General features: G+C 55.6%; 1 protein-coding gene across 1 annotated transcript; it reads right to left on the bottom strand.

The window, feature by feature from the left end:
- Positions 1-461: 461 nt before the first annotated feature.
- ONECUT3 (one cut homeobox 3) lies at positions 462-22265 on the bottom strand. The gene is given in 8 exon segments (XM_030509528.1): positions 462-754; positions 2052-2101; positions 21253-21302; positions 21304-21360; positions 21362-21730; positions 21732-21758; positions 21760-22193; positions 22196-22265. Coding segments are annotated over 8 exon segments (1350 nt in total).
- Between the last annotated feature and the right edge of the window lie 140 nt (positions 22266-22405).

Here is a 22405-nt window from a genome sequence, read left to right as displayed (position 1 = left end):
CACCTTTACCCCTCCACCATGAGAGCCGTAAAGGTGGCTGTGGCACAGATTGAGGTTTGGGTAGGGTCAGGACATGTCCCTCTCCCCACAGACCCTGGTAGGCAGGTGAAGACAAGGTTCTGTGGTCCTCGAACCACAGAATGCATCCAAACAGCACCTCGCCCTCTCCCTCCATCCCAAGTCATTCCTCGTTCCACACAGTTTTCCTCCGAGACCTCCCAGGCATGGAGCTGACATGGTTGCAAACCCTCTCCCTGCTCCATGAGCTGGGAGGACATGGCAGCAGTGTGTGGCACGAGGCCCATGTCCAGGGGTGATGCCTGGCTGAGGGTTTGGGAGGCTGATGGACCTGCAGCATCCAAAAGCACCCACCCTGATAGGCTCGGGACATGCGTGTGAGGCTGGGGTTGGCTTTGTCATGAGGAGGATGTCCAAGAAGGGTCAGGTAGGGCTGGGGGGCATCATGCTTTGGAGAAAGTGCTTGTAGAAGAAGAGGGGACTCCAGGGTTGGTGCCTGGCTCCTCCTGCCAGCGGTTCATACACCGCCGGCGGGCATTCATGAAGAAGTTGCTGACGGTGTTGAGCTCCAAGCCCAGTTGCTGCGAGATGGTCATCTGCATCTCCTTGGATGGGCGCTTGTTCTCCTTGAAGATGGCGATCAGGGTGCGGCGCTGGAGGTCCGTGAAGACCAGCCGCTGCTTCTTGGGCTGCAGACTCCTGTCTTTCTGCTGCTCTTGCTCTTTGCGTTTGCAAGCTAGATGTTCAAAAGAGAGAACAGGGCCATTAATTGGTGCTCACCACCCTGGCCCACCTGCAGGTTGCTTGGCTGCCTCGCAAATTCCAGGCCCTTCCCTCCAGTAAATCTGCTGGCTTGTTGCCCACAAGTCCCTAGGCTACCTCCTTCCTCTTCCTCCCTGTGCCTCCTGAGTATCTGCCGAGATGGGACAACAGCTTCTTGCAACATCACTACGAGGACAGCTTGGGTGAAGTCCATCACCTCTTCAGATGCCCAGGAAAAGTCTCAGCATCTTCAGCTGACCCTGGGACTAGAGACTGAGGTAACTCCTGGGCTGACTCTGTTCCCACAGCCTGGCTACTGGGACCTGCTCCATCCCTAAATTTTGGGGGTCATCCATCAGCTTCCCTCACCTCCTCCTCACCTCTGTGGATCTCACTGGAGGACTCAGGGAAGTGGTGTCTCTTGGCCATCACATCCAGTTGCCAGCTTGGAAATACAGGAAGAGCCAGGGACAGGGACATTATGAAAGGCCAGTCTGAGTCACCGTGTCCCACAGCAGACAGCCTGGAAAGACTGTTTGTGGTTCCACCTGCTCTGGGAAGGAGTTTTCCTGCCTCCAAAGGCTGGAGAACACCTGAAGCATCAGGAAATTCAGTCTCCCCTGTGTGCCTTTGCTGCCAGATCCTTTGGCACATGTGTCAGGTTGAGCCAGCACCACATTAGACCTTCCCTACAGGTTTGGCTTGAGCCAAAGGTCAGGATAAACATGATGTCACACAGGGATGGGCTGAATAGAGCCAGGAAAGGCCCCCTGACACCACCATGCTGCACGCAAGGGATGGGGGAGAGGCAAGAATTCACCTCTTCTTAAATATATGGATTTTAATTGCGAGAATATCAAGAACTGGCGCTGGAAGTGGTGAGAAAAGGTGGCCTTCGCTATGATATTTTTCTAGAAAATGATCTAACAAGTGAGTTTGTGGAGGTGCTGGTCTATACTCACAGCAGGACCAACCTTGAAGCTGCTGAGGTTAGATCAGGGTGCTCAGGGACTTGGCCAGACATGTGCAGGCACTGCAGGAGTGTAAGATGCCCATGGGAAAGCAGGGCATGGGTCTGGCCCTCCAAGGCTAGGGACAGATGGAAAGCTCAGGAAAGTGTGAGTAAACCAGGGGCTAAAGACTTTCCAAGGCAAGTCCCACTCTTGGCCCAAACAAGCAGCAGTTTTCAGCCTTTGGAGTTTCTTGGTTTGGATCTTCCAAAGGATTTTGCTGGGAGGGCACAGGTCCTTCAAGACATTGGCTGTTGGAACCTTGCTGGATGACAGAGCTCAACTTGCTTCTCTCAGGCACTTCCAGAAGCCTCTTCGACCTGGTGTGCAGACCTTGGAGGGGCCAGAGGCCGAGGCTGGAAGCTGATGCCGCAGTGATGGGATGGCATCTTGGGTCCACATAACAGGTATTCCTCTCAGGCTAACTACCTTCCTGCTACATAGATGCACCTCCTCAGCCAGGCTAAGTAAAAGGGTAGTAAAAAGGCACCTGTGTAGCCTAGAAGTAACAGGAGGGTGTTTGAAGTGATTTCTTCCTCACTAGAGAACAAGCAAGGTCTTCTTCTGACTTTTCTTCAGCTGGCCTGCACTACAAGTCCTCTTTACAACCCCTTGAACTAACAGAGAAGGATGATATCCACCCCTTCCACCCAAAGCTGGGGTCATCTAGAGCTCAGAGAAGCACATAATTTATCCAATAAATTTAGTCTTGTTTCCCCAGCTGCTGGGCTCAGTCCTTGTCCCATCCCCATGCAGGTGGTGGAAACCATCAGTTCTGGTCCCACTGGGGCAGGGGTAAAAAGGAGGCACCAAGCAACCACACTCAGAATCAGTCTCCTTGGTAAAGATGGTTAGTGGAGAGCCTTCCCCTCCCCTTCTCCCGCCCCAGGCAGGTTTGGCTGCAAACCATCATCCTTAGGGACAAGTGACAGTCTGAGCCCTGGTTGTGCCGGGGGACCCTGTCCCAGGGGTACCGTACTCAAACAGCCAGCAGAGAATGGGTTAGTGGAAACCTACCCTATGACCATCAGATGCTTGCAAAAAGAACAAACAAAAAGAAGGCTTTATAGAAAATCTGACTTTTTTTTCCAGACATGAATTACAAAATAGACCCCCCCGAACTCCCCCCAAACCAAGCAACAAGCAGAAAATCCACACACACAGAGAGCAACGTGCACATTCGGAGCAGCACAGCTTCACCCACCCGCTGCGTGCCCTCCCAGGATCCCTCCAGCAACCCCCCGGCATGCTCAGCTCCAGCCCAGTGCTGGTGGCACAGGTGGGACCTCATGTCCATGGCGGGCACCTCGCACGCTCCCTGTGAGCATGGCTTTTGCTCTGCATGGATGGCACTTATCTGTATCTACCATATACACACCAAGCACATACAAACGTGTGCAGGTATCTGTAAATACCTCCACCCCTCCATGGAACCTGCCGGGTGATGTGCTGACCCAGCTGTAACCCTTAAAGCCACTGGGATCCAGGTTGTCCTCTTGCTTTCCTGTCTGTTGGCACCCATTCCCACCAGCAGTGCTGCACAGCCAGCCTGAGCCCCAGGATTCCAGCTTTTCAACCTCACATTCCCTCCCCCCCATTCTATTTTTAGGAGTAATTATTACAAACCAGTCTCCCATTAAGAACTCAAAGCTCCGAGGCAAACACTAACCATCAGGGTCTTGCTGGTACAACTGTGATCCAGCACTAAAACTGAGTATTGCTTAACCAGAGATGACACCCTGCTTCACACCCCCGATCCTCCCCCTCCACTTTGGATGTGGAATGCTGCCGCCGGCCGCAATCCCACATTTCCTGTGCTCGTTTGTTTATTTATTAATTCCTTTTTCTGCTGACGCAGCCCAACACCCCTCTTCCCCACTTCAATCTAATTACAGCTCCGCACAACAGGGATCGATAGTGACGCTGCTCAGATCTATTTACGACGACCATCAACCCCCCTAAGGAGGATCTTTTTCCTATTCCCCATCCCCCGGGCGCTGCTTTCCCACTGTGTCTGTCCCTGTGTCCCCACAAGCAGTGGGAGCTGGGGACAGGGGGCAGCCAGGGGCACGGCTCTGACTCCCCCCCAGCTCAGCATAAGGTAAGGGGTTTTCTTTGTGCTTCAAAAATCCCTGTTTTCCAAATCTCGAGATCCAAATGACTTGTTTTTGGCTTAATGCTGTTCTTCACTCACATCCTTCCAGGGACTCTGAGGGGATGGCGACACGCTTCAGGCCACTTCCACCCCTGCCTCTGCGTTATCCCCTCAGCAAATGCCCAAACCACGGGGTTTATTCCCTGGCTTGCCCTGCTCCTCCTGGGGCACAGGAGATCCTGGCAGTACCAACAGTGGGAGAGACGGATTAGGGTTCCCATGGCCGGCGGTTTGCTCTGTCGGCCAGTAAGTGATTGAGCTCACCCACGATGGGAGGTCTTTCTCTCCTCTCTCAATCTGTCCCCAACTCACTCTACAACGCCTGCACCCCTGAGACTTCCACAGCTCAACCAGGCTTGGCCAAGACCAGCCGACCAGGGCAGAAGTGTCAAGGAGGGAATGCCACAGTGGGACAGGATGACTGCACAGAGCCCCTTCCTTCCACACACCAGGCACACAATCCTAGCAGCATTTCATCCCCAAGGTAGCTGACCTGGCTGTAGAAAAGCCACAGGGAGCGAAGATAAGGAGGAACCTCGGGAGACAAAAGCAGGACAAAAGATGTCTGAAAGCAGAGGCATCCCACCCGCTTTTCCTGGAGGATTTTTGCTGAGGGTTTCTGCCTCCCTGGAGACTTATGTCAGAAGGAGCGCGTTTTCCTTGACTTAACCTTGACAGCTCAAAGCAAAATATCTCCCAAATCATTTCCAAAGGGACATAATGGAGACAATCAAATGGCTGCTCTTCAGAAGCTGCGATTATGCCTCGCAGCGTGAACTCCGCGAAGCGTTTAACTAATACCTGATGGCTTTGCAGGCTTCTGCAGCCTGCCAGACCCCGGGTTCTCTATTATACCCGCAAACCTCTGTTTTCTCAGCCCCAGCGTGCTCTCCCTCTCCATTCACTTGCAATACAACCTGTAATTTTCTGCCCACTTTGCTTAAGTGCTGGTGATTTGTTGAAATCACAAAAGACAGCCAGGGGCTTTCAGAGTCGGAGAGCTGGCTGTAAGCAAGGTTAAGGGGAACAAAAACCCACCGGCTTTTCTCTTTTTCTCCCTGTCAAATCAGCTCACCACGGTGCAAGGGGACCGAGAAGCATTTAGGGGCTCAAAGTGAGGTGGAGGGAGAGATGGAGAGAGGGTATGTGGACATGGTTGGCCAGGTTGGTACAGGTTTCTTTGGCGCAGTGGGCTCTTTTCACTGGTGGGCCCTGGGTGGGAAATGGCCCTGAGCAAAGCTGGCTTCTCCCCACGCCTTCGAGAGAGGTCTAGCCCCTGGGCTGCCTCAGTTTCCCCCTCTCCTCGAAGAGGCAGAGGGATGTGAACCTCTTTCACAGAGAAGAGGAGGCTGCGTCTATGGTTGCACAATGGGTCTTACTGGTTCAGACCCTGAACCAATATTCTGGAAGGTTTGGGGAGCTGCAGCTCTGAGCAAACTGGGATGAGCCCAGTGCCTCCCACAGCAGAGCAGTGTCTGATCCTGAGTTGAATTAACCTCATGGCAGCTGCTCCCCCCAAGCTAGAACAGAGTCTGGACCAGAGATCAGGGGGCTTCGTCTGCAAAACAGAAATCCTCTGGTCCACAGCTGGGCCAATGGGATGCTCAGAGCTGGGACAATTTAGAAACTTTGAGATGTTTGTTTGACTTCTCTTTACGTTGCAGGAAAAGAACCTGAAGAGTTTTGTCGCAAATAGGCATCTCCAGCAGAAATTCAAGTCTTCTCCAGCTGGGAAGACTCAGTGCTGTCAGGAGAATCCCCAGCACTGCAGGAAGAATAAAGAGTTCATAAAATGCAGGAAGAAAGAGCACACAAATCAACCCCAAAATTTCTTCTTGCCTTTTTTTAAAACCCCATTTGATTCCAAAACCTAACAAACACACAGCAAAGGGGATACAAAGAAGGTCAACCACACAACCGCCAGGCAGAGCCAGCACCGCACTGCCCATCCCTGCAAATGCCACCCTGAAACGCTGCAACCCTGTAATCCCCCATGCTTCAGCAAAAAACCCCAACCTTCTGGGCTTCAAAACCTGTGGGGATTTTGACCACCGCGGTCCTGAAGCATCCACCAGCTTTGAACCACACCAGAGTAAAAACTGCCCCACACTAATGCTCAGAGGCCATTCAAAGCCCAAGAGGTGCAGTTAGGGGCTGCGATGTGTCTGCAGAGCTGCAACCTCAAAGTCCTGGGTCAGAGTGACACAGTCTGGCCAGAGCTCCTGGCCCCACACATGTCCCTATGCCACATGGCCTTGCCTCGGTGGGGACAGGTTTCCCCGCTGGTGTCCCTGCATCCTGAGGCCCGGGGAGAGCCCTTGGTCATTGGTATGCAGCCAGTGCGCTGCCGGGTGAGCCGCTTCCCCAAGCCCAGCAAATTAAATCTTCCTCTGAAGGCTGCAAATGAGGAGATGAGATGAGACAAAGCGCTCGCCTCTGCGTTGCTGGGTGCTATTTTCCTTCCCTTGTAAAGGGTTTCAGTGAATTGTTCCAGTGAGCTGCTTTGGTCAACCCGGATGGGGCTGCGAGGAGTCACCAGCTGCCTGCACCAACCTCCCCAGCCCATTCCCCAGCAACCCAGGGGCTGTCGGGGCAGCGCAGGTTGGCAGGCACAGGAAGGACTGGAAATGAAAGCAGAAGTCTTTGTTCCTCCACTTGGTTGACAACGGTTGCTCCCTAGAGGGGGGGTTCAGCTGGAAGAGACCAGCAGAGCCACCCAAACCTGCAGCAAAGCGGCCGACGTCAGCCCCAGGGGATGCCTCGTTTTGCCTCTCCTGCACTTCTCAAGCTTTGTCTGGTTTTTCATGGCATGGCATTTTCAGCTTTTCCAGTGCTGAAGCAGATGAGCTGGTCTGGTCCGCGGATGGGTGAAGGGACACAGAGAAGCTGTGGTGGCTGCAGGTGTGCTTGGCTCCATCCATCCTCGCCTGCCCTACTTTTATTCTTGTCCTTTCCAGGTAAGCTGCTACCAGAGACAGTCCTGGGCTGAGCCAGCTACACCAGACCCCTCTCATGGGTACAGAAATAAACCATTTCAGATGAATTAAAAATGCGGGTTTGTTGTTAAAAGCATTCCCTCTCTGCAGAAGTTTGATTTTACACTTGCTTTTCCAGAGACTTTCCTAAACGGAGACCTGGTGCCCTGCTCTACTCTCCCAGCACTGGGGTGAATCAAGCTCAGCTCTCAGCTCTGCCATCACATCTGCCGGCAAAGTCACTTCCCAGATCTGTCCCATTTCTTCCCTTTCCAGGCCTTTTTCTGGACCAGGGTCAGCTGTTTCTTACCGTCCCAGTGGAGATCACTGCCAGCATGAGCTCCTCAGTGCTCCTGCTGCCAGCATAGCCCAGGGCCTGCCCACCTGCCTGGTGTGAGGCAGGGGCGGCAGATGCGCCCTGGGAGTCCTCCCGGCTGCTCGGTTCTCCTCACTGTTCTCCTGAGTCATCGCCACTTAGTGTGACGAGGGCAAATTGGTGCTAATGAAGTGCTGGAGTCAGGCGGCGGCAGGCAGGAGGCAGCAGCGCCGCGAGGGATGGCAGCAGCAGGCGAAGGTTGTCGCGCTCTGGGAGAGAGGACGCGGGGCGGGGGGGGACGTGGGCAGCTGGAAACCCTCCCAACCCCTGAAATAAGTTTTCCTTGGAGACATCAACACTTGCTCATGCTCAGCTGCGGCGCAGGAGCCCCAGCTCTTGCCAGATCTGGTGGGAAAAAGGGAGTTTGAAGTTCAATTTGTGCCACAATGACAGGGAGATGCTGGACAAAAAGCCTGCCAAGTGACATCTCTGCGACCCATGGCTGTGGATCCTGTGCAGTCCACCTCTGTCCTTGCTCCTTCACACAGGAAAGGAGCAGCAAGGATCTGCCTTTGGCATGATCCAGTGATAACCAGCAGTGGTTATCACTAAGGGACTCTCATCAGCTCGTTCCTGTTGGGCTCCTCCTGCCAAGCTCCCGCTGCCTCCAGCAGCTCCCAGATCCAGCTGAGTGGGAACAATAAACAAATTCAGCAATCAATGACATGTATTTCATCAGGGCACTTGTTGCTCCCAAGCCGCTCTCGATGGAGAGATGGTGCCCAGAGAGGGCCCAGAGCCATTATCAGCCAAGGAACATTTGCTGGAGAGAGGGGAAAAGCAGTAGAGGGAAAAAACAAGTTTTCTGCCTTTACTGATTACATCTGGTCTTGGGTGGATTTATCAGGTGTGGAATGGGAAGCCACCTTAGGGTTTGGCCGAGCCAGTTCTCAGGTGGCTGCTGGCTTTCCTGCTCCGTGGTGCTGTGAAAAACGGGAAGATGTGCAATCCTCCGGGTTGGGGGGTTCCAGCTTTCCTGCACCGGAGTTTGAGACCCTCTGAAGGCAGGCGGGAAGCCCAAGCAGGGACACTGGTTGTCTAGGGCTATCCATTAGCTCCAGCAGACACTGCAGGAGGGATCTTCCAGATCCGAGCGCTTCCCTGGCGCCAGGCCCAGCTCCCGACGGTGCTGGCGCTCTCAAGGGGGTTTCCAGCCCAACGGAGTCTGGACAATCCCCATTCCCAGCTATCCACACCCAGCACAAGGCCGCCCATGGCGCAGGGCAGCAGCGAGCAGGGGGACACGTGGCCAAGCTGGTCACCGCGCACTGAGGAGGGCTCTGGGGGTGACAGCAGGGCCCGGAGTCCCGTTCTGCCGAAGGAGCCAGGGGCTGCTCAGGGTGGGGGTGACACCCCGAGGGGGCCCTGCCCCGCACCTCACGGCTCATCCCTGCACCAGGCCCCGGGTGAGATCGGACTTCCTTCACCCCGGCTGGGCAAAGAGACCCCGGCTGCACCTGCCCCCGGGCTGGGCCGTGAGGGCGGCGGGGCCGCGGTGGAGCGGACGGACCCAGACCGAGACCCAGACCCGGACCCGGACCCGGCCAGGCCCAGGTCCAACACACGCCACTGCCCGCCGCCATCTTGGAGCGCTGGTCGCGCCCCCACACGGCGGGTAATGGTTTGTTCCGCGCCCCCCTCCGCCCGCAGACACGGTGGGCCGTCCCCGCCGCGCTGGCGCCCCCCTGCGGTAGATGGGCTCATTGCCCGCCCTCCCGCCGCTGGCGCCACCAGGAGATGGGCCGCTCCCGACCCCCCGCCGCCCAGCGCAATGGGCCGTTCCCGCCGCCCCGCACGGCACACGGGGCGCGAGGGATGGAGCGGTCCAACCGCGTCCCGGGGGGGGACGGAAGACGACGTGCCCCCGACGGGCCATGCCATCCGCGGAGCTGCCCCACGGCTGCCCCCACTGTCAGCCCATGTAGTGTCCTATCACCGTGCAGCGACTGCCCCGTCGCTGCCCCACCACCATCCCATCACCACCCCATCTCCACCTCACAAACAACCCCATGGCTGCCCCACCATCAACCCCTGTAGTGTCCCATCACTGCACAATGATTGCCCCATTGCTCCCCCATGACTGCCCCACTGTGATCCCATGTAGTGCCCCACTACTGCCCCATTGCTGCCCCATTACCACCCAATCACTGCCCCATCTTGCCCCACAAACAACCACACTGCTGCCCCACAGACCATCATCACCCCCACCCTGACCAAGTCCTCTCCAATACCTGCTGCCCCCGGGGCGGCTCAGTCGGTCCCCCCACACGCGTGGGGCTGACACACTGCGGCCGGCACTAAGCCAGTGGCTCTTAATACACCACTCCAGCGTTATTAGTTCAGCTCCCAAGGCATTTCCCGCAGTAATTGCACTGATCTGCCAGGGATTACGTGCTGCCGCTGTAACGATGGATGATGTTTTAATTCCAGCCAGGCCCCTCGGGAGGGCAGGGCAGGGACCGAGACCCCCGCGCACCAGGACAGGACATATGGGTCTGGATGGATACCCCTGTGAGGGGCTTTAGGATGAGAAGCAGCCAGAAACCTGAACCCCACTGTGCGACCAAGCGGTTCCCTGGGCAGGGGACACCAGCAATCCTGGCTGGCTGCAGTTCAGCATCCTCCCGTGGCTGCAAAGCAGCCGAGAGTGTTCCTGAGTGGCTGGGGAGGACCCTTCCCAACTCCCAAATCATTGCTGTTGGCGGGGAATGACAAGCCCCGGCTGTGTCTGCCCCTGGATCCTGCTCCCTGCTCATCTCCAACTGTTCTGCAAGGAGGGAAGCTCCTTCTTGCCTACAAGAAACCTGGAAAGGGGATTTTTGCAAGGGCATGTAGTGACAGGACAAGGGGGAATGGCTTTAACCTGCCAGAGGGGAGATTGAGATGAGCTCTGAGGCAGAAGCTCTTCCCTGTGAGGGTGCTGAGGCGCTGGCACAGGGTGCCCAGAGAAGCTGTGGCTGCCCCATCCCTGGCAGTGTTCAAGGCCAGGTTGGATACAGTGGCTTGGAGCAACCTGCTCTAGTGGAAGGTGTCCCTGCCCGTGGCAGCGGGGTGGAACTGTGTGAGCTTTAAGGTCACTTATGACACAAACCAGTGTGGCATTCTATGATTCCTCCCATTTGAGCACAGTAAGCAAACTTCCTCCACAACGTTACCTTTAAAAATGACCCCCACGCAGAGCTGTTCCTTCTGGTAAAGCAGCAATTAATCACGGCAAGTATAGGATGGATTTGTAATCAGCTCCCCACCTCCCACTGCCCCCATTTCACAGCCCTGGGTATTTTTCCTGCCCCCCCCCCCCCGTGTGGGGATGGGGCCGGGGCCAGCGCAGCCCATTGATCCTGCCCAGTCGATTTTATTGAAACTCCCACGAGTGGCTTTAACTGCGTGTTGGATATTGCTGGCACATCAGTTTGATGGCTACGTGACCGGCGGGGAGCTCGCGGGCAGGTTTGCAGGGAGGAGGGTGAAGAGGAAGGGGTTGTGGGAGCAGGGATTAATCCCAATGGAGCTGGATTGGCCCATGAGTGGGAGCTGCCAGTCCCAGGGGCTTCTCCCCAAAGGTGGGAGAGTGAAATGTAATGGCATGGCTGGGAACTGGGGGGATGTTTGGGGGCCGGTTAAAGGGAATAGTTTCTCTTGGCCAGATTTCATTGCTGGCTCGGAAAGGGGCTGTGGGGGGGGGGGGAAATGGGCTGAGAAGGAAAAAAGAAGAGAAAGGGGGTAAAAAGAAGAAAAAAGGTGGAAAAGAAAGAAAAGACAAAAGAGAAAGAAAAAAGGAGAGAAAAAAAGAAAAAAGAGAAAAGAAAACGAGAAAGAGAAAATAAGAGGAAAGAGAACGGAGAAAAGAGAAAAGAGAAGGCGAAAGGTGAAAAGAGAAAATCAAGAGGAAAAGGGAAGAGAGAAGAAGATGGAAGAGAGAAGAGAGAAGAGAGAGAAGATTAAGAGGAGGAGGAGGAAAATGAAAAGAAGAAAAAATTTAAAAGAAAAAATAAGAAAGAAAAATAAGAAAGAAAAAAGAAAAAGAAAAGAAAGAAAAAGAAAAGAAAAAGAAAAAGAAAAAGAAAAGAAAAAGAAAAAAGAAGAAAAAAAAGAAAAAAGTTGGAGCTGGGTGGAACAAAATCATCATCCAGAGGAAGTATAAACCCTCCATAAACAACACTGGAAAAGCTCCTGAGGCCAAGAGGGGGGACATCTGGGCACCCCAATTCACCCTATGTCCCCCCGAGAGTCCTTTTTCCAGGGGAGATGATGGTGCTGCAATGGTACCCCCAGGCTGAAGATCCCAGCTCTGCCTGCATCAATTAAGCAGCATCTTCTCATGCAGAGAGCAGGCCAATGCTCCTCCACCCCCAGGCACCTGTCAGTGCGGCAACTGCCTCATGACAGTGCCAAAAATCACAGCAAATAAGTGATTTGGGTTTTTAGTTTGAGGTGTGGAAGGCAGAGGAATGGCTGGGAATCATCTATATGGAGCGGAAAAGGGCTGGTTCAGTTTTGGGGAGGTGCTATCAAATTTTCTCCAGGAAAAGCAAGCTGGTTTGAAACCATTATTATTTTGAATAAATGCCCTGATTTGGAAAAATAATTTTTAAATTTCTTTCTTTTAATCTTGGTGTAGAAAGCACCTGATGATACCCTCACCCTTCACCGCGTTTTTGCCCTCAATTCCTTTTGCCTTGTTTCTGACCCATCAGAACCAAAACTGGCTGCAATGCAGACACATGTGCAAACACCCATCTCACCATGCAACACATGAAATGCACATGAACTGTCCTAAACAAGCACGGTCCCACTTCTGGCTGCCTCTGTTTGTGGGTGAGTGCTTTTGGGGAGCCCATTTGGAGCCCTGCTGTACAGGAGCTCCCCTGGGAATATTAGGGTAGAGGTTCGCTGCCTTCTGTGTGAGAAATGGCATCAAAATCCTGAAATTTGTTCCCAGAAAGAGAAATAAAGGTGGGAATTAAGCCATAGACCCATTTCCAGAGGCCTCTTGTTAAAGCCTTGGGTCCCTCTGGGCGACTCCAAAGCCTGGCAGCGCTGTGCCACCATCCCACTCTCCCTCCTCCTCCTCACCCCTCGGGCATTGGGAGGCAGATGGGGAAAGGGCCACCCCACCCCAGGAGGGCTTTGGAAGCACGAACCACCACAGTATCAACCCCATCATTTTTATTCGAGCATCACATTTGAGCCAAACTGGGCCCGATGCTGGTCCATCCACCAAGCAACCACTGAGCAAACCTCAGCAGAGATCCATCTCCCATCCTGGGTTGTAATTTATCTGGGGAAGATGCAGATCCAGGGCAAAAACAAAGAGTAGGGCCAGATCTCTGGAGAAATTTCAAGGACGGGATGCTGCATGCAGGCACCGGTGCCATTGCTACACGCTGCTGCACTCGCCAACCCTGCGACAGGGTCTCTGCTGCTCGGTGGTGGAAGCAGCCTTTGCTGGCGGCTGAGCAGAGCCGTTGATGTCTCTGTCAGCCCCTGATACTATCATCCGTCAGCAGTTCCCAATACATTTGCAATTTTATCCCTAATGGAGAGAGTTTGCTCATTACCTGCTCTTTATCAGTAGCATGACTCCCACAAAGGGGCATCCCTCTCTGGAGCTCATCTTCCAGTTTAAAGGTTTGGCCTTTTATGTGTCATCACTGAGTTCCTTGGCTTTAATAACCCGGTGCTGGTGTCTCCACACACACTGTCCTCCCCACTCTTACATGTGGGGAAACTGAGGCACAGAGGGGTTGCAGATGCTCAACCTCTCAACCTATGGCCAAGTCACAGCTCATGGCCCTTCAACCACATGGTGGCACTTGGCTTGGGGAGGGGAGACAAGACTTTGGGACATTTCTCAGTGGCCCAGAGCCAACCTTGGCAAGGCACTTGGCTTCCCAGGGCTGTGCCCTTCTTTTGTGCTGAGCACCATGGTGGGGGATCCCTGGGGACCATCATCTTTGCAGCCATTTTGACGACTGCTTTGACATGAGGTGTTTCCCTTTAGTTTGCTCCACTTTGGGTTTTTAATAGGCTCCCTGACAGCCAAAAACCTGGGGCACCAGGTTCTGGCTGTGCCCTCCCAGCATGCCCTAATCCTTGCCCCAGCCTCAATATTTAGGGCTCCCTGGATTCATGCCAAAAGGAGACATCAGTTCTCCTTTGGACCTGAGTAGGAGACCAGCAGCCCCTGCTTCTCTTGCTGCCCTCCTCCTGCAGAGACTTGGGCTCAGCAGAGCTGGGTCGGTTACTGCTGCCCATGCCAGCAGGCAGCAGAAAAAGCTGCAGTTTGCCTTTCTTTCGTATGTTTTTTTATTTCAAGATGTTGGGGTTTTCCTCATTGCTATGCAAAGAGCTGATGATCAGTCCCTCAGTGAGTCCCCAGCACCTGCCTTTCCCCTCAAGCAGGCTGCCTGCATGGGGGATTTTCTGGCTCCTTCTCCCAAGCTAGGCAAGGCCAAAGCCCGCCCCCTACCCTGTACAGGGGGGATGACTGTTTCCCAGACCCGCAAAGGGGTCGCTCCTGCTTGGTGATTTTGCATACAGACAATTGCAGAGATACAGAACCGAGGCAAGGCGAACAAATCCCAGGTCTCCTGAATGAGGGACATTGTCCAGGCGGTGGTGGCATCTCTGCCTCGTTCCTCCAGGTTAAGAGGCCAGGCAGCATATTATAACCCCGCCATCTCCCCAGGACTCAGCTCAACAGCAACACCACAGTCCTCCAGCATAAAGGAAACAGGGCACGTTTTGGTTGGAAGCAAACAAGGTCCTGCAGTGCAGAGCTTGGAGGCAAACCCCAGGGATGAGACGGCGAAGGAAAGGACCATCACTGATCTCAAACGAGGGGGGAAAAAGCTGGTACCCACAGTGGGATGGGGCCAGGGAATATGAGCATCCTCTCTGCAACACTGCCCATCTCAGCCCACCACCTCTGCCCACATTTCATGCCTTGTGAGTGCACACGGGTGTACCTTCTCTTGCCATGCGGCACCTCCAGCCCTGCTTTTGCCCCGGCAAAGCGTTGCCATCTCTGTGCCCTAACTTTACCTCCTGCAAAACACCTTGAATCTCGTTGAATCCCTTTTAAATAATTTCTGGACCTCCTTGCCTTGCCCCACAGAAACCAACAATACTTACAGAGACAGCGCATATCCCCGAGAGAATAGATATATATGTTAAGACAGAGTTATTAAGGTCATTCTTGAAACCCTACCCCTATCCACACAAATATGTCTTGATCTTAATATCAGGTCTTTATTTTTTAAATGTCCTCGTCCCTTCTTCTGGCACCAGAGAATCCAGGTTGCCTTTTTGATTCACTATCTTTTAATAACCCCAAATGTTTTAAAAACCCATCATCTGCTTTGCTTGCTGGAGATGGTCTTATATCATTTGAGGTATTAACGAGATTTTTGATTTTCTGTTTCATCAGCAAAATCTTGCCATTTGATGGCCACGGTCCTGCACGGAGCCAGTAAGAAATGCACTCAGCTGCCAAAAACTGCTGCCGGCTGCTCGCCAGCCCCTCACTGCCCCAGCAGATACTCACATCACTCCCGTTGCACTCATCCAGCATTGCTTTTGGCTGAGGATGAAGGAAATTTTTGGCTTCAATTTCCCTTTTTGGTCAGTTTTCCAAACCAGTGGCTGAGCCCAGCCCCTCTGCTCTGCTGCTGGTGCTGTGCGGGACTAGGGAGCATCCCAGGTTGGTTGGACACATCCCAGGTTGATGAGACATATCCCGGGTTAATTGAAGTCTCAGCTTGATGCTGAGCTGTGGGATTTGTGCATTTCCAGCTCAGCTCAGCTCCAGAAGAAAGCTGGGGTAGAGCTGCACCCAGTGTGTGGATGTGGGGTGAGGGCAGATCAAAGCTGCCTAAAGGCTCCATCCATACTCAGGGTGCTGGGCTTCCCGCTGCCCAAGCCTTCCAAGAAACCTCAGGAAATCAAGCAGCAAGGGGGAAAACTCTTCGCCCCATCCAACAAGGTGCTGATGCTGGGAGGTGACGGGTCCAGCTTCTGCTGCGAAACAGGGAGGCAGCGATTCCTGCAGGAAACACAGCCCATCCTATCGACAGCAGCATCCCAAACTGGCACCCCAAGGTGTGGAGCAGGAGAAGTCAGGTCTCCGAGTCCCCATCGAGCTGCAAAGCCCCAGCCAGCCTTTTGAGCCATTGGTTTGGTTTAAATAAAATGGATTTTTTCCTCTTATTTTTGGTGTTGCTGTTGCATTGCCACACTGCCATAAGCCTGCAAAGGCTTTGCACGAGGAGACGCATGTGGCCCAGGAGGTTTCCATAAGGGATTTCTAGTTCCTCTACACCCAGGCAATGCTGAAGGGATGCTGGGGAAGGTGAGGTGCTGTGGCCAGAGCAGGGTGGAGTATTCCCAGGGCAGGAAAACAGGCCTCTGGTCTTCTCCTGCCCTCACCATCCCACCCCTTCCTCCACTTTGGCAGACCCCGGGTTTATCCACAGTGTTGGCACTCACTCTGCGGCACCAGGGCAGAAAGCCCGGCTATGGGAGCATGGGCAGAGCCTCCCCTGTGGTCACTCCTGGGGGTCGGCTGCTCTGCCCGGCTCCCCAGCCCTGCAACTGCATCTGAGCAGAATGAGAAAATATTGGATTTGTTTTCTGAAAGGAAAAAAAAAAAATCCAATATTCTGTCTGCGATCCCAGACTCTGTGCCTGGTTATGGCAGGAAAATGCTGTAAATCTCCCCTTTCCCCACCAGCGGGCGGGACGAAAGACTGATTTTCGTTTTTAATATTGCCTGATTTTCTCTCTTGGTTTAGGAGGCCCATGCATTTTTGCTCTGCAATTCTCTTTGTTGAACCACGGGCTTTTAAACCTGCTCTCCCGGCCCTCCCGACCCCAGGAAGTCGCCTCGCACACCCTTCCCAGCAGCTCCCAGGCAGCGGCAATGGAGATTTTTAATAGATGTATTTTCAAATTAGTTCTGGGCCTTTCAAGACTTATCAGTTAAATGAGGTTTTTCACAATTGATTCAAAGGTCACTCTGAGAGTTTTCTCTTCTCTGTTATCTCTCCCTTATGGTTTCAGTGGCGATTGACAGGACAGAGAAAGAAAAAAAACATCACCCCCATGGTGCACACCCAGAAAAAAAATAATAAAAAAAAAAAAAAAAAAAAGGAAAAAAAACCCCACGACCCACCAAAATGTGCACCAAAACTGAGGCGGTGGCGCGAAAGGACCCGGCTTCAGCTGGGGATGATGAGTGGAACCCCGAGGGGGGCGGGAAGGGATTCGTGGAAACAGGACCCCACAGGCACGGGTGGGTTTGTACCCGGCGCTGCGCGCCCCACGAAGCGGGGAGTTTGTTTCCTCCTGGGAGGGGAAAAAAACCCCGATTTAAATTTAACCGACGGGAGGTTTATTGGCCCCTTTCTGACCGCGCAGATTAGGAGCAAACACACACGAAAAAAATAGCCGCGGGCGGAGCGAAAGCGGCCCGTGCGCTGATAAGGGCGCGGAGCGGGGTGGCGGGGCCGCGGAGAGGGGTGCGGGGTGCGGAGCGTGGGCGGGATGCGGATGCGGGGTGCGAGGCTGCTCCAGGCGGGCGGCTTTCGCGCCGGCGAGAGAAAGTTGCCTGTTATTAACGTGCTAAAACGATAAAATAAAAGAAATACTTCATATTTAATAATTTAAGAACAACCAAAATTCCAGCGGGGAAAAGGGGGTTTTCTCTCCGTTTCTCGCTCTGTTTCTTTGTGTTCTCCTAAGCGGGGACGTCGCCCGCGCCGGGAAATCCGGACTCTCGTTTTCCCCCGTTTGACGGCGGCGAAATAATTCGCTCCCTATCCCGCGAACTCCCCCGCGGCGCCCCGCGGACACGGGCGGATCGAAAGCGGCGAAACCAGCCGCGATGTCCCGCCGTTCCCCCTGGCCGGAGCCGCGGCCGATGCCAGGGCCCGGGTCGACCGGAGCGGCCCCGGTGCCCTCCGTTGAGAAGGAGCCGTCGTTGGGCGAAAGTCGTTTGAAACAGGCTGAAATTGAAACAAAACTCGTGGGGAAAAAAAAAAAAAAGTATATATATATTTACCACTTTTTACGCTGCGCGATCTTGTCCCTAATTGTGGCATTTCGGTGTATTAGTTCGAGGTGTTCATTAGCGGCATTAATTACTGGCTTTGCCAAAGCTCTCGGGCATTTGCCGCTGGCCAGCCCCGCGATCGTGCTCGCAGTTTCAGGGTGGTTTGGTGGGTTTTTAAAATAACGACGGTTCGTCCTGCGGCGGCGATTTGCTCGGGAGAGAAGCCCTGGGAGGAGAGAAAGAAAAAAGAAAAAGAAAAAGAAAAAAAGAAAAAGAAAAAGAAAAAGAAAAAGAAAAGAAAGAAAAAGAAAAGAAAAAGAAAAAGAAAAAGAGAAAGAAAAAGAAAGAAAAAAGAAAAGGAAAGAAAAGAAGAGAAAAGGAGAGAAAAGGAGAGAAAAAAAAAGAAAAGAAAAGAAAAGAAAGAAAAGAAAAGAAAAGAAAAGAAAAGAAAAGAAAAGAAAAGAAAAAAGAAAAGAAAAGAAGGAAAAGAAAAACAGTGAGACAGAAAGATAGAGAAAAGAAAGGAAAGGAAACGAAAGGAAAGGAAAGGAAAGAAAACACTGAGGAAAAAAGTTAAACACGAAAAGAAAACAAAAACAAAAGAAAGAAGACGAAAAAAAGAAACAAAAAAAAAAGAGGGGGAAAAAAAGAAAAGAGAGCCAAAAGTGGGGTACTAAAGGAAAAAGAAAAATAAAGATGGAGAGGGGAAAAAAACCGTAAAGGCAACAGAAGGAAAGAGCGGACTCGGGGAGATTCCCTCTCGGCCTCCTCGGGGCGCGGGGCGTGGGGCGCGGCTGGTCCGAGCAGAACCAGCTCCGTGGGGAGAAAACACGCGGGGACGGGCACGCGAACCGCTTACCCGGTTAAGGGCGAACGAAAGCGGAGAGCGGGAGCCGCCGTGTCGGGAAAACACGGGCGACACAACGATGTTGTCGCCCAACCCGAGAAATAATCACGAGGGAATTGCTTAGTCTTGAGTGTCGGAATAAATCTGTGGCGGGGAGGGGGTATCCACTGGCGTCGGGCTCTGGCAGTGTGGGAAAGCACTCACAGACACGCGTGGAGGGCTGGCACCCACCACCTCCCATGGACACGCGGGGATGGCGAGTGCAGGAGCACAGCCCGCTTCAAGCATGATCCCCCGGGGCCGGCGCCTTTTTCTCCCCCAGGACACCGAGGGACCGGGGTGGCGGGTCCCGGTTCCGCCGCGAAGAGATCCCCAAAGGTGTCACTGTGGGAGCCCTCCACAACCCACGGGCCTCGTGGGGGAGATCACGGAAGTATTTAGAACTGCATCTGGAGCGAGAGGGGGGGTGATGCGGCCATGACAGCGGGTCGGGAGATGGATGGCCCGAGGGACGGGGACGGGCACCGCAGCTGCTGCCCAGATGTTTCCCCGCGGGACTCCCCGTTTTGCCCGAGCCCCCGAGGGGCGAGGGGAGCCCCAGCCCCGTTGCGATAATAATGGTTCATTGCGAACGGGTGGCCGGGACGGGGGAACGGGGTTCGGGAAGAGGAGAAAAGCGGGAATTTGCCATTTATAGGGGGCCCAGCGTGGTTTATTGATCGCACGATTTACTGTCTTCGGCACTAATCCATCAGATGGACTCGCAGCCGGGCGGGACCGGGGATCCAGGACCAGGACCAGGGCTAGGGTTAGTACTAGAAGGGCAAGCCCTCGGCCCCGGGCCGTGGCGGCCGGGCCTAAACGGACATCCGGTGGTGTTATTCCTTGCACTGGGAAGGGAACAATCCCGGCCGGCGGGACAGGGGTCCTTTGCCTGATTGCCAGGGGGTCGCAGCCCTCTGGGTCCCTCCAGTTCTACCCCCCCCAGGCCCGTGGCGGCTCGAAAGGACGAACAGGCTCGACCGGCAGCCCCGGGGGGTTCGGGTTGGGAGGGATTCGCCTGCATCCATCGGCGAGACCTGGCACGGCTCTCCCCACAGCGCAACCCCCCCACCGAACCCCACCTCTCGGGGTTCAACCTCCCCCACACCCGGGCCGGGCGGACGAGACGCCAGGAAGAGCAAAACGAAAGTGGGGCCCAGCGGGGCGGCAGCGGGGCCGGGGGTCGGGAACAAAGCGGCCGGGCCGGGGCAGGCCCCGGGGAGGTCGAGGCGGCTCCTCCCGCGCGGAGCCGGGGCCCGGCCGATTCCCCGCAACGGCCGCGACCCGGCTTCAACTGGCAGATTCATAGGGGGGTGGGTGGTTGGATTAGGGTGGGTTTTGTTGTGGGTTTGGTTTTTTTTTTAATTTATTTGCTCTCTTTGCAGGAAGCAAAGAAGCCAACCCTGTCCCCAGGAAATCTGGGGGTTTAATTTCCATAAATAATACCTCCGAGGCGCCCCCCGGGGCGAGGGAAACTTGGCGCTGGGGAATAAAACCAATTTAAAGAGAATAAACCTCGGCGGCCGTCTCGGGAGGATCGGAGCAATGGCAGCGGAGACCGAGCCCGAGCCGGGCAGGGCCCTCTCCGAGCCCCCCCAGCCGACGCCGCATTTTTATTATTACTTTCATGGTTATTATTTCAAATTTTGGCGAGTCAGAAGCCAGCCACCCGCTGCTCAATTAGCCCGAACAACGGGGGCATTAAACGGCCGATCGCGGCAGTGTTTAAATCTTTATTTACCAGAACCTTGTAAAGCCAGGAACAATTTGCATTCTATTAACTGCTTTTCAATAGGGCATCGACTGGAACTAAAAGATGCCACTACCCTGCCCTAATTAAAGAGCAACTGAATTACACTAAATACATATGAACGCTGTTCTCCTCCATAAATAACGGCGGGCTCCTCGCGTGCCGAGCGCCGAGCGGGCTGGACAGCATAGCTCGGATGCCATTAAAAGAAAATAAAATAAATATGAACGCGGGCTCATATACCCCACGGCAACCCCCAGGGACGGCGCCGGAAGCGAGCCGGGTGGCAAGGACGCGGCCGGAGCATGCCTGCGGGGACCGGCGGATTGCAGGGTCGGCCGGGCACTGCACTCCCCCCCCCCGGCCCTTCACCCCCGCGACCCCGCTCACCACCGCAGCCACAGCGCGGCCACGCAGAAAACGCTTTTCTCCAGCAAACCCGAGGCCCAGCACCGGCCTGAGGTCAAATTTGCCCCGTCGGGAGCGGCCCGCGGGGAATGGCCGTGCTGCCGCGCTGCGCTCCGCACCCGCGGTGCTGCGGGACCACCCGCTGCCGCCATCCCTCCGGCTGAGAACCGGGTCACAGAGCGAGATTCTGTCCCTCTTCCCGAAAGCAGCCGGTGCCGCGGAGGAGCAGAGCGCAGCCCAGCGCTGCCGCCTCTCCCCAGCCATCGCCGGCCCCCGCAGCAGGCTCCCGGCGGCGAGCGACAGAGCAGCGTGGGGACGGTCCGGAGCTTCCCCGGAGCAAGGCCTCCGGTACCGAGAAAGGCGCTCCACCAGCGGGCCCCAGGGTCGCGGCTCAGCCCGCACTCGTGTGCCGGCGGCTCTCCGGGGCTCACGGGAGACAAGGGGCCGGCAACGAGAGGGTAAAAACCGCCGAGGCTGGAGGCAGCCGAAGGGGCGGGAGCAGCGGGAGGCTCCCGGCTCCCGGGATTCCCCATCTCCTGCCGGCAGGAACAGGCCCGGGGAGGTTGGTTCGCCTGAAGTATTATTCACCTTGAATATAATTCACTTTAAATATTATTTCCTTCCTTTTCTACTAAAGGCTTCAAATCGGTAACACCCGGCCCAACCCCAGCTCGCAACGGCATTCCCGAGAGGCCGGGGGAGCTCCCCACCACGTATCCGCGACACCCCCGAAACCCACCCGCTCAGAGGTCGTGGGGGTAGGCCGGGCCCGTGGCCGCAGACCCGCGCGCGTGCCCTTACCGGCCCAGCCTGAGCGCCGGAACAGGTCTCTGAAATTTCCCGGCTCCTGCAAACCATTTCCACATCCTACCGGAAAGGTTCTCCCGGCCTGACTCTGAGCTACTCCCAGGGCTTGGGGTTCCGCAGCCGGTCCGAGCAGGGTCCCCGCTGGGAGCGGCACACAGATCCTCTGAGCGAAGAATATGCCTGGCGGGATCGCTGTAAGGCCGCTTTCAGCGTCGGCCAGTGATCCGCGTGAGCCACCTCCCTTGGTGTTGATCTACCTCCAACCTCCCGGGAGGCCGCCGGGCTGGGGAAGCCGGTGGCCGGCAGGCCTGCCGCTCCCGCTTCGCCCCAGGAGAGGCCCTCCGGCTGGGCCAGTGCGGGTGGCCGGCGGGTGCATCCCGTTGAGCGGTGGCATCATGGCCGAGTGGGCGCCGCCAGCCCCCGAGCCAAGTGCTCCCTCGCCCCGGGACAGCATCGCGGCGTGAGAGTCGAAGCCGTTGGGCGAGAGCATCTTCTCGTTGGGCAAGTGGCCCCCGGGGCCGTAGGGAGCCCAGCGGCTGCTGGGCGTTGTGCAGGGCTGCCCAGGCCGTTGGGCAGCGGCGAGAGGGGCTGCCCCATTGCCGGCATGTCCTTGGGGTAGTGGCTGTAGAGGTTGCCCATGGAGGCCAGGCTCCGCTCGTCGCGCATGAGGGTGAAGCTGCCGCTCACGTTGCCGGCCAAGCGCTGATGCGGGTGGTGATGGTGGTGGTGGTGGTGAGGATGGTGGAACTTCTCCGAGACGGTGGAGATGGGCGGCAGGTGCTGCAGGGGAGTCAGCGTGGTGTAGGTGCTGCTCAGGCTCATGCCGGAGGGCGACTCGCAGGACATGCTCATGGCGGGGTGCAGCGGGGCGGCCAGGCTGTGCTCGGCGCGGTAGTCACCCCCCTCCAGGATGGAGGCCATGCCCGAGACCATGGCGGGCCGGCCGTGCGGTACCAGGTTGCGGTGCGAGCCCTGCCGCCCGTGCGCCGGCTCAGCAGCTCTGCGGACTGCGAGTGCGGGACGCCGTGCAGGCTGCCCAGGTTCTCCATCGCCAGCTCCATGGTGGCCGCCGGGCTCTGCCGCTGCCTCTCCCGCTCGCTCGCTGCCTTCCTCCCACAACCCCCCCCCCGCCTCCTCCTCCTCCTCCTCCTCCACCGCCGCCGCGCCCCCCCCCTTCCTCGCTCCCGGATTAATTCAGACT

This window comes from Strigops habroptila, chromosome 20 (genome assembly GCF_004027225.2).
Source record: "Strigops habroptila isolate Jane chromosome 20, bStrHab1.2.pri, whole genome shotgun sequence".
NCBI lineage: Eukaryota > Metazoa > Chordata > Aves > Psittaciformes > Psittacidae > Strigops > Strigops habroptila.
The sequence above is the reverse complement of the archived record's forward strand: the minus strand, read 5'-3'. Positions and strand labels throughout refer to the sequence as shown.